General features: G+C 41.2%; 1 protein-coding gene across 1 annotated transcript; it reads left to right on the forward strand.

Moving 5' to 3' along the window:
- The first annotated feature begins 50 nt into the window (after positions 1-50).
- Positions 51-8855, forward strand: LOC138968150 (murinoglobulin-2-like). Its single transcript, XM_070340713.1, has 6 exons — positions 51-231; positions 2981-3061; positions 3516-3776; positions 4729-4834; positions 5457-5570; positions 7893-8855. Exons 1-5 carry the CDS (start codon positions 130-132, stop codon positions 5555-5557), a joined length of 651 nt encoding a protein of 216 aa, XP_070196814.1. The 5' UTR covers positions 51-129; the 3' UTR covers positions 5558-5570; positions 7893-8855.
- The last annotated feature ends 3417 nt before the right edge of the window (positions 8856-12272 follow it).

Genomic DNA, 12272 nt, shown 5'->3' on the forward strand with positions numbered 1-12272 from the left:
CTTCTGCGTCTTTCGCTGTGTAACTTTTTCTCTCTTTTCTACCCCTCAATACAGGACACCGTGGTAGGTCTGCAAGCGCTGGCCCAAATCGCCACAGTGATTTACCAGCCTACCTTCACCCCCATCACAATGACAGTGGCCTGGTCAGTGGGTGGACAACAAGAAACACGGACTCTGACACTGGACGAAACTAACAGACGTCTCCTGCAAAAAGTGGTCGTTCCCACTGAGGTGAGAGGGGTGGGTGGATAAGATCTGTCGTTAGGCACAAAAAAAAAATAGGTCTGTTACGGTAACATAGGCCCAAAAAATAGGGTCGGTAGGTCGGGATATTTTTTTTTTTTTTTTTTTTTTTCCCAAAACCATATTTTTACGTTATTTTGCAAAAAAAAACAAATGATTTTTTTTTTCCCAAATGCCAAAAGAAAGTCTAGGGTCGCGCGAAAAAAATAGGGTCGGTCGGGTTACCGTAAACAGACTATTTTTTTTTGGGCCTTAAGAATGTTCACTGTCATCAAAGCGTATGATTTGTATTAACGATATACGCTACGAATACATGCACAGCCTAGCGGTGACCTTATGAGTCGTTTGCTACTGCTGCTATGTTGAAGTTACCGAGACAAACTTCGTTCTCGAAATTCTTTGTGACTTCATCAGGAAACACGCAGAAGTGACAGCATTATTAGGCTACGTGACGCCGTTCTTCACGTTATGGCGTATTTTCGAATTATTGTTTGTCTTCTGACGTCAGAAATTTCATTTTAAAAAAGACGGTCAAAAACAGACGTTTTGCATTTGGATTGGATTGGATTGGATTGGATAAGATTTACAGTCCAGTGAGGTTACCCGGGGAAAGCGAGCTGCCATACATACGGCGCTACCCATATTTTTTTTTTCCTGCATGCGTGTATTCATGTTTCCTGAGACTTAATGCCGTATGGAATTTTTTTACTTTATTCCAAGTCCCACGGGTATTTGATGGACATTTTTATCTATGCCTATACAATTTTGCCAGGAAAGACCCTTTTGTCAATCGTGGGATCTTTAACGTGCACACCCCAATGTAGTGTACACGAAGGGACCTCGGTTTTTCGTGTCATCCGAAAGACTAGCACTTGAACCCACCACCTAGGTTAGGAAAGGGGGGAGAAAATTGCGGCCTGACCCAGGCCTGAACACGCAACCTCTCGCTTCCGAGCGCAAATGCGTTACCACTCGATATACTATCTCTTCAATGAGAAATGACACAGGCTAAATAAACCAAGAGGTCTCTTCTTTACCCTCTCTTTCAAAGTAAAATCACTAACTTCAAAAGCGAAACTAAGCTCGAAAAGACGAACGATTGCGTGACGTGAATATATCCTGTCACTGCTTCTGCATGTCTCTCCAGTAACTGACCCAGAAATTTCAAAAATAACATTTGTCTCGGTGTCTTCGTCATATTAGCATTGCAAAATTACTCGCGAGGTCACCACTAGGCTGTGCATGTATCTGTATCGTATATCCTTAAACGTGTTCATTATATTTAGTCAAGTTTTGACTAAATATTTTAACATCGAGGGGGAATCGAAACGAGGGTCGTGGTGTATGTGCGTGCGTGTGTGTGTGTGTGTGTGTGTGTGTGTGTGTGTAGAGCGATTCAGACTAAACTACTGGACCGATCTTTATGAAATTTGACATGAGAGTTCCTGGGTATGAAATCCCCGAACGGTTTTTTTCATTTTTTTGATAAATGTCTTTGATGACGTCATATCCGGCTTTTCGTGAAAGTTGAGGCGGCACTGTCACGCCCTCATTTTTCAACCAAATTGGTTGAAATTTTGGTCAAGTACTCTTCGACGAAGCCCGGGGTTCGGTATTGCATTTCAGCTTGGTGGCTTAAAAATTAATTAATGACTTTGGTCATTAAAAATCTAAAAATTGTAAAAAAAAATAAAAATTTATAAAACGATCCAAATGTACGTTTATCTTATTCTCCATCATTTTCTGATTCCAAAAACATATAAATATGTTATATTCGGATTAAAAACAAGCTCTGAAAATTAAATATATAAAAATTATTATCAAATTTTTTTTTTCGAAATCAATTTAAAAACACTTTCATCTTATTCCTTGTCGGTTCCTGATTCCAAAAATATATAGATATGATATGTTTGGATTAAAAACACGCTCAGAAAGTTAAAACGAAGAGAGGTACAGAAAAGCGTGCTATCCTTCTCAGCGCAACGAATACCCCGCTCTTCTTGTCAATTCCACGTGCACTGCCTTTGCCACGGGCGGTGGAGTGACGATGCTACGAGTATACGGTCTTGCTGCGTTGCGTTGCGTTCAGTTTCATTCTGTGAGTTCGACAGCTACTTGACTAAATGTTGTATTTTCGCCTTTCGCGACTTGTTTTTATTTTATTTTTCCTAGTACTCAGACAATTTGAGGTGCATAGATTTGGCTTATGTGGGACAACTTGGATAAAATGCTTTCGATCATGAAAATTATCATGATAATTTGTTCACCTGCTATATACACATTATATCGCACGTGCAGGCATTTGCACTGAATAAGCATGCATCATCGTGTTTTTTTGTTTTTGTTACTGAATATTCATTCGACAGCTAAGGTTTTAGAAACAGAAATAGCTCTATACTTCTGATAGATAATTCATTAGTAATAGAACCGGAGAACAGGAATAAGTGACAAATAGTAGTTTTTCCATAGTGTGTCATTTCCAAGGTTGAAAACTGAAGCCATCTTGTTTTATCTGTTCAAACGCTAAGAATCAAACCACAAGAATGGTCAAATCATGGAACGTTTAATTAAAGAAAAGAAACATTCCCTAGAACTTTGATCTACCGATCTATCGATCTTCAAAGTGAACTAACAGGCAAGATACACAACATACATATATAATGATGATACAATAAAATCAATTAAATTCAAAGTAGTGTTGGAATTTCTGCAAATGTCATTTCCGTCCATTGTGCAGGTAAACCAGATTCCTGCAGACATCACAATCCGTGCAAGTGTTCCAGCTGGCATGAACGTCACTGGCATGGCTGTCGCAGAGGTAAGTCCATCCTCAACATCGTTACAATAATGACGAAGATAAAAGACGGAAACAAGGTCTGGGAGGGGGGGGGATAGAAATAGAAATAAAAGATGTGGATGTGTTTGTGTTGGTATATCATCAAGCGTAATTAGAAGACGTAAAACATACCTGTGTGTGTGTGTGTGTATGTGTGTGTGTGTGTGTGTGTGTGTGTGTGTGTGTGTGTGTGTGTGTGTGTGTGTGTGTGTGAATGTGTGTGTGTGTGTGAATGTGTGTGTGTGTGTGTTACTTGTCGCTGTTTGTTTTTCTTGTTCTTGTTCTTGTTCTTATTCTTGTTGATTTTTGGTTAGCTCGTTCCTTATTCGCTTGCTTTTTCTAATGAAACCAATTCAACACAACCGTTCCTTGTATCCAACCACAACATCACCCCATGCAGCAACCTTCACCCTCTATTGCGCAAATGTTTCTCAAGGTGACCTTGGACTACAATGTCCTTGAACCCACGACCTTCACCACCTACTCCGTCACGCCGAACGTGAAGGTCATCAACGATAACAACTTCATGCTGGGGCTATCGGCTTCTCGGGTTGATGGCAAGTCGGGTAGCATGACAGTGATTGAGGTCGGGGTACCCACCAGCTACCAGGTCAACATGAACGATCCCATGTTCAACGTGATGGGCTCTAGTCGGGTGGAGGTGGATGACAGAAAGATTATTCTGTATTATGATGAGGTGAGGGTAATTGTCATCATCGTCGTTGTCATCACCTTTGTGGCCGTCGTCATCTTCATTATAGTCGTTTTCGTTGTTACCATCTCTGTCATTATCATCGTTGCCGTCGGCATTATTATCATTATCATTATAACCTATGTCATTATTGTTGTTAATTTGTATATAACAGTTAATTTCACAGTTTACTTTGGCTTCGTTAAAATCAATTTTGTCCCAAATCAGTTAAACTTTTTATCAAAAAATCGCATCTGGGTCTAAACGTGTATCTACCACTTTAAAATGCTTTAAAAAGCCGGTTCGTCTGTATGTTAATTACTCTCTCTCTCTCTCTCTCTCTCTCTCTCTCTCTCTCTCTCTCTCTCTCTCTCTCTCTCTCTCTCTCTCTCTCTCTCTCTCTCTCTCTCTCTCTCTCTCTCTCTCTCTCTCTCTCTCTCTCCCTCTGTTTCTCTCTCGATTTCGTTTGTATCCTCATTCTCTTCTGAAGAAATTTAGGCCCGCCTCCGAGATGCCACTGAATTAATAGAAGCTGATGTCAATTTATCTCTGAGTAAATTTAACGAAACAATGACGATGGCAGGAGAGTGTATGAAAAAAAGAGTGTATATTGGAAAAGACAGACAACTCTCTCTCTCTCTCTCTCTCTCTCTCTCTCTCTCTCTCTCTCTCTCTCTCTCTCTCTCTCTCTCTCTCTCTCTTCCTCCCCCTCTCTCTCTCTTCCTCCCCCTCTCTCTCTTTTACTTTCTCTTCGTCCCCCCCTCTCTCTCTCTCTCTTTCTCCCCTCTCTCTCCCCTCCTCTCTCTATCTCTAACTTTCTCTTCGCCCCCCCCCCCCCCCGCCCCTCTCTCTCTCTCTCTCTCTCTCTCTCTCTCTCTCTCTCTCTCTCTCTCTCTCTCTCTCTCTCTTTCTCTCTCTCTACATACAATATACACATATACCCATGTTCCACACACAGCTGGATGCGACCCCAGTGTCCGCTACGCTGCCCATGAAGGTGACCAACGGTATCCCCGTCAACACCCAGCCCACGCCGGTCAAAATCTACGACTACTACGAAAGCGGTTTGTTTCGTATTTTGTCAATCGTAAAGCCAGTAAAATATCCTCCACGAATCTGTTTTTCTTTTTGATGTACCTTATCTGGTTCATATTGTACGACAATTTGAAAATGACGAACATTTCACTTGCAACAGTGCACGCGAATGAGTTGCGTTTATTTTGCCCCCAACTGTACATGTAATAGTCGTCGTCGTCGTCGTAGTAGTAGCAGTAGTAGTAGTAGAAGTAGTAGAAGTAGTCTCTCTGTCGTTTGTTTGTCTATCTCTGTCTGTCTGTGTCCGTGTTTGTTTATGTATTTGTGCGGGCTGGGGGATAAGTGTTTGTGTGTGTGTGTGTGTGTGTGTGTGTGTGTGTGTGTGTGTCTCTCTCTGAATAAATGTGTGTCTGTGTGTGTGTGTGTGTCTCTCTCTCTCTGTCTCACTGTGTCTGCCTGTGTCTGTGAATTTCTGTCTGTGTGTGTATCTGTGTCTTTGTGTGATTTTAAGTCGAATGACATCTTCTTCTTTTTTTTAACAATGTTTTGCGACGTTGTAAACTTCTTTTATGTTATGTCATATTAATGTTATCCTCCATACTTCCTGAAACTTAAAAACTAAAAAAAATTCAAACCGTGACTCACGTGCAGGGGGTGAGCAGCAGATGACAGTGAACTACGAGCTGCCCAAGGTGGGCTTCATCTGTGACAGACAGCCCGAGTACGAGACCTGTCGCTACATCAAGCGATAAACTGCACCCCACAGTGAGTCAAGTGGTGCATGTTCATTTCAGGCCCTGTCGATCCCTTGTTAACGATTCGTTATTCTATCCCAGATCTTCTTCTTGTCGTTCGCTGTTAGATCGTCAGTCCGGACTGCAGGGCGAAACGTGCTATCCTCTCCAAGTCCTCTCTGGGGCCGTATAGCTTCTTTTGTAGCGCTGTCTCCTCTGGCCAGATGGTGTCCCTCAGAGCCAAAATGAAATGTCGACAATCCCAGATCTAGCCAGGACGGGACAAGACCATGGATGAGCTGCCACGAAAATGGGTGATACGCAGCCGCGGTTATCGATTGGTTGAAATTCAGATTTGATGTGATTTCAACCAATCAACCTCCGCGGGTTGTTCACTCCCAGTTGGGTGGCACCCAGTTTCGCTTTGTGCACCTCCGCTCAGCCCTCCACTTTGACACAGACCCAAAACATCAGTGTGGGTCCTCTCTGTGCAGAGTGAGAATGGGCAAGTGAAATCTTTCTTTCTTTATCTTTATTTGGTGTTTAACGTCGTTTTCAACCACGAAGGTTATATCGCGACGGGGGAAGGGGGGGGGGGGGGGAGATGGGATAGAGCCACTTGTCAATTGTTTCTTGTTCACAAAAGCACTAATAAAAAAATTGCTCCAAGGGCTTGCAACGTAATACAGACGGGCGCTGTGGCGGGGTGGTAAGACGTCGGCCTCTTAATCGGAAGGTCGAGGGTTCGAATCCCGGTCGCGGCCGCCTGGTGGGTTAAGTGTGGAGATTTTTCCGATCTCCCAGGTCAACTTATGTGCAGACCTGCTAGTGGCTTATCCCCCTTCGTGTGTACACGCAAGCACAAGACCAAGTGCGCACGGAAAAGATCCTGTAATCCATGTCAGAGTTCGGTGGGTTATAGAAACACAAAAATATCCAGCATGCTTCCTCCGAAAGCGGCGTATGGCTGCCTTAATGGCGGGGTAAAAACGATCATACACGTAAAATTCCACTCGTGCAAAAAACACGAGTGTACGTGGGAGTTTCAGCCCACGAACGCAGAAGAATGAAGAAGCAACGTAGTACAATATATGACCTTACTGGGAGAATGCAAGTTTCCAGTACAAAGGACTTAACATTTCTTACATACTGCTTGACTAAAATCTTTACAAAAATTGACTATATTCTATACAAGAAACACTTAACAAGGGTAAAAAGAGAAACAGAATCCATTAGTCGCCTCTTACGACATGCTGGGGAGCATCGGGTAAATTCTTCCCCCTAACCCGCGGGGAGTTGCTAGTGAAATAATTTCTTACCGTTCGCTATAGTGGTAATACATAAAATTAAATCATCAAAAAATGTCTGACTCTGCACAGGAATGAGTCAGGATGTTGGGTTTGGTATGTGTCCACGTGGAGGGATGTCCTTGTCCCACGTGACAGCCTGGTCACATCTAAGATGGTGAGCCACACTGTTTTCACAGGAAGGAGTGTGTCTTTTATAAATTTCATGTTTGTCCTCATTTTCACCAGTTTTTATTCATAACACGCTTGGTAACAAAAAAACACGTCCCTAATGTTCATAATTATGTGACAAATCGAGGTAGTGAACGGGTTTGAGATTCAGGCGAAACGTGGAATGTCAAAGTAAAAGCCAATCAGGCTGTTTGTTTGATACGTGGAACCATCGCGGCTTTAGATTCGTGTTTCCGATGACAACAATTGTAAACATTTCACTCTCAAAGACCCAATCAATGTTGATAATCACCGCGACAATTCATGTTTAATTTGCAACTGAGCTGTGCACAACAATTCTTAAAACACCTCAAATAAAAGACACATGCTAAAAACTTACTGAACTAGAAAATATGATGGCAACTCTGTGCATTTTTAAACTCGAAGAAAAGCGACGCAAAGTTTACGTTTGACGTCAAATACATACAAGTACATGTACTACGTGATGACGCACATTGGGGCCCTAAACTGCATTCTAAAAATTACGTTCCCAACATTGTCTCCTTGTCGGTGATTGTGCGTACTTTTGCACTACCAAAATTATGACAAAACGATTGTTGGTAGCTTCTTGCCGGTCCTTGCGGCCCCGATCGATAAAGATGGAACAGAAGACGATATATCCACTCCTCGGACCGAAAAAAGAGCTGACATGACAACAACTCACCAAACATTTTATATGTGTGGCTTAAATCTTCGATTTAATTCAAACAAATCTAAGTTGTAATTGTAACGTGGCCAATTTCCTCAAGCCGATAATCTAGGTTTTGCCTTTATGGCAATAATCATCGAAGACTTTTTTAAACCTAATGCACTCGCTTTTATTTTCTCTGTTGCAGACACAAATGTGAACAGCATGGAATCAAGGCAACGAGTTTTAAACAGTTGACAGGGAATTCTTCTCTGGTTTGCGAATCCTTTTTTATGTTCTTATTTTTCTTTGAATTTGAGTCTACCAATGTGAATGGCATGGACTGTGTCTTTTTATCACATTATACCCGTGATAGTTCTTGTGTGTTCGTAATTATAGCATTGCGCTCACAAACACCTATCCCCACTGTATTCACGTGAAATAGCACGCACATGCACAGACTCTCTCTCACACACACACACACACACACACACACACACACACACACACACACACACACATATATATACACACAGACAGAACAGAAACACACACACACACGCAACACACACACACAGCAGACACACACGCACACACACACACACACACACACATACGCGCGCGCGCATACACCACGCGCAAGGCAATTACAGTAATTAAGCGTATGAAGAGACATTCAGTTTATATTAAGTATGTGCGTTTTATTATTAAATCCACGTTTGGCGCTCTTCGGAAAAGCAAATATTGAAGTGCCTTGATGTATTTCAAAGATTATATTAACCTGAATTCTGTATAAATGAGTTCTGAGTATGCTGTGTTTTTGGTCGTATTGTGTCATCTCAATCTATTTTTAAGTTAAAAATTTACCCTTACTCCTCTCTCTTTCTCTCTCTCTCTCTCTCTCTCTCTCTCTCTCTCTCTCTCTCTCTCTCTCTCTCTCTCTCTCTCTCTCTCTCTCTCTCTCTCTCTCTCTCTCTCTCTCTCTCTCTCTCTCTCTCTCTCTCTCTCTCTCTCTCTCTCTCTCTCTCTGTATATATCTTTCTCTCTCTCTCTTCGGCTCAATCTATTTTCCTGAAGTTCACCCCCACTCACTCTCTCCTCTCTCTCTCTCTCTCTCTCTCTCTCTCTCTCTCTATTTCTCTAGCTGTCTCTCTTTCTAGCTCTTCCTCTCTCTGTCTCTCTGTCTCCAGGGCCGGACCCAGGGGGGGGGGGGGGGGGGGTTCCAGGGGTTCCGGAACCCCACCCCTGGAAAAAGCATGTACCTTGCTTTGAGTGTTTTATGTTGTTGTTTTTTTGAATAAATTTTGTGTGTGTCTAACAAATTTTATTCAATGTGAAATCCGATGAGAAAAAGGTACCCCCCCCCCCCCCCCCCCCCCCACCAACTCACACTGACAGGCCTTAACCCTCAAAACAAGGCCCAGAATGCAAAAAGCGCCCAAAAGCGATCAAAGGAAAAATATATTGCTGAAGGAGAAAAGAACACAAGATATTTTCTTGGGCTTGAAAAAATGCGAGCCAACATGAAGATCATGGATAAACTGCAAACTGCAGAAGGTAACACAGTCACCGCCCAAAGCGATATCCTACAAGAACAAGTTAAATTCTACAAAAACGTTTTTAAGAAAACCGATGATTTCTCAGAGGCACAGGCTAATACTTTTTTAGGAGAAGCTGATATCCCACAACTGACACGAGAACAAACTGAAGCGTTAGAAAACCCAGTAACTGAACAAGAACTTCTTAAAGCGTTAAAAAGAATGAAAAATGGTTCTTCACCGGGATGTGACGGAGTGACTACAAGTTTTATTAAATTCTTTTGGTCGAGAATAAGAGAGCTACTAGTAGGCTCGATTCAAAGATCCTTTCATGTAGGAGAAATGTCTCCCTCACAAAAAAAGCTATTATAACCTTAATCCATAAAGGAAAAGACCTCACAAGAGATAACTTGTGTAACTGGAGACCCATCTCCCTTACAAATACAGACTATAAATTATTAGCAAAATGCCTTGCGCTCAGGATGTCGAATGTTATAAGTGATTTGATCTCAGAGGATCAAGTGGGATTCATTAAGGGTAGAAAAGCTAGTAATATTATCCGATTAATAGATGACGTAATTGAACATATGAATAATGAAAATAAACCCGGTATTTTATTGGCCCTAGATTATACACGTGCATTTGACTCTATCTCCAAGGAATTCATGCTATGGGCCTTCACAAAATTCGGATTTGGCGAGAATTTTACGCATTGGGTTAAAGTTCTCACAAATGAGACCGAAAGTAGTATTAACTACCTTGGCTGGATTTCCGAACCATTCCCGATTGAGACAGGAATTCGCCAAGGCTGCCCGTTTTCGCCAATGGCCTTCATTCTCGGACTGGAAATTCTTGCAATAAAGATTAGAAACGATCCAAGCATACACGGACTTCGATTACCTCGCTCCCAGATAGAGACTAACAACTCAATTGATATGATAAAATTAGCAATGTACGCTGACGACATTAGCATGCTATTACAAGGAAAACAAGATCTGGAAAATGCAATGAAGCTTGTCACTGATTTCACGAAAATATCACAACTAAAAATTAATAAAAACAAAACGGAAGCAATGTGGCTAGGATCTCAAAAGGACAGCAGAGAACATCTCTGTGACTTAAAATGGAAAAAACAACTAAAGATTTTAGGTATAATCTTTAAAAATGATGTCACTGCATCAGACATAAATGAGAATTGGTCGGTAAGAATCGAAAAAATAGAAAGAATAATAAGTATATGGTCTAAAAGAAACCTTAGTATCACAGGCAAATTATGTATTGTAAAAAGTTTCTTGATTTCACAATTTGTATACCCAATGCAAGCTTTAAGTGCTCCAGCCACTATCCTACAGAAAGTAAATACAATCTTATTTCGATTTTTATGGAAAAAGAAGTACACAAATACGCGAGCCTTTGAAAAGGTAAAAAGATGTGTAATGTGCAACGTAGGGGAGAATGGAGGTTGTAATATGATAAACATAATAGATATGCAAGCCTCCTTTATGATGACATGGATAACTCAGTTAAAAATAGACACATCTGCCAAATGGAAATTAATACCAACCTACATCTTTAATGAAGTTGGAACAAACCTTTGCTGCCTCAATGCTACTGCCAATCCGAAAACATTTTTAGGACTCGAAAAAGTCAAATCTAAATTCTGGAAATCATGTCTAATTAAATGGCTTGAATTCAGAAATATATACCTGTCCAATACTGAATTCAAATATACCTGTCTCTGGAATAGCAAAGAGATAATGTACAGAAACAGACCTCTGTTCTTCAAGAGATGGACAAATGCATACATAAATTACGTCCAAGATATATGGACAGACGAGGGATTATTACCACTTGCACGTATTGCAGAAAAAATCGGGGACTACCCTGCTCTGCTGTTTGATTATAATGCAATGCGAACCGCGCTCATTGCGCAATCATTGCGAGCTGACAATAACCAAACTCAAGAAGCGACTGTCTCTCTAGAACCTCAATCTCTTAAAAACTGGACTCCCAAAAAATTTAGATCACTACTTACCAAACAAAAAGCAAATACTCCTTGCTCAATACATTTTTGGATGAATAAATATAACTATAAAATAGAAAGAAATAATTGGATGATAGCAAACAACTGCACCAAGGAAGAGCGACTAAGGCTACTTCACTGGAAGATATTGCATAATATCTACCCCACTAATATCTTACTACACAAAATGAAAAAACGTGAAAACAATCGCTGTAGTCTGTGTGGAGATATTGATTTCATTGAACATTTTTTCTTTAAATGCCCAAGAATATCACTTTTTTGGAAGAACGTAGAAAAGCAAATTTATATAAAAACAGGTTCACAGATAAAATTAAAAGAAACTGACGTTTTATTTGGTTTCCAACCGAACAAGCAACAGGACCAAACTATAAGAAATATTAACTTTATTCTGCTTGTTGCAAAAATGTCAATAAGTATATACAAATACGGAGAAGGCTTTGACCCAAATTGTATATTTGAAAGAGAGCTCTCCACTCGGCTTTTTGACTGAGAAACCCAGTACTATCATGCTATTGTAAATGAGAAAAAAAAAAAAAAAAAAGGCCCAGAATGCACCAGATTGCACAGATTTTAACCGTTTTTCAAAAATGTTCCGGGGGAGCATGCCCCCGGACCCCCCTAGTTCGCTTGTGGCTTCGCAGGCGCGCGCTTGTGGCTTCGCCACTTCGCTGATTTGCCCCCCCAAAAAAGGAGGAACCCCCCCCCCCCCTTACAACTCATTTGGTCCGGCCCTTGTCTCTCTTCTCTCTCTCTCTCTCTCTCTCTCTCTCTCTCTCTCTCTCTCTCTCTCTCTCTCTCTCTCTCTCTCTCTCTCTCTCTCTCTCTCTCTCTCTCTCTCTCTCTCTCTCTCTCTCTCTCTCTCTCTCTAGCCCTCTCCCTTTCTCCCCTTTCTCTCTCTCTCTTTCTCTCTCTCTCTTTCTTTCCCTCTAATTTAATTCCCCTCTGATGAAGTGGTTATGTATGAGATTTTGTTTGACTAAAAAATCACAAAGGCAATAAAATATTC

This window comes from Littorina saxatilis, linkage group LG6, assembly GCF_037325665.1.
Source record: "Littorina saxatilis isolate snail1 linkage group LG6, US_GU_Lsax_2.0, whole genome shotgun sequence".
NCBI lineage: Eukaryota > Metazoa > Mollusca > Gastropoda > Littorinimorpha > Littorinidae > Littorina > Littorina saxatilis.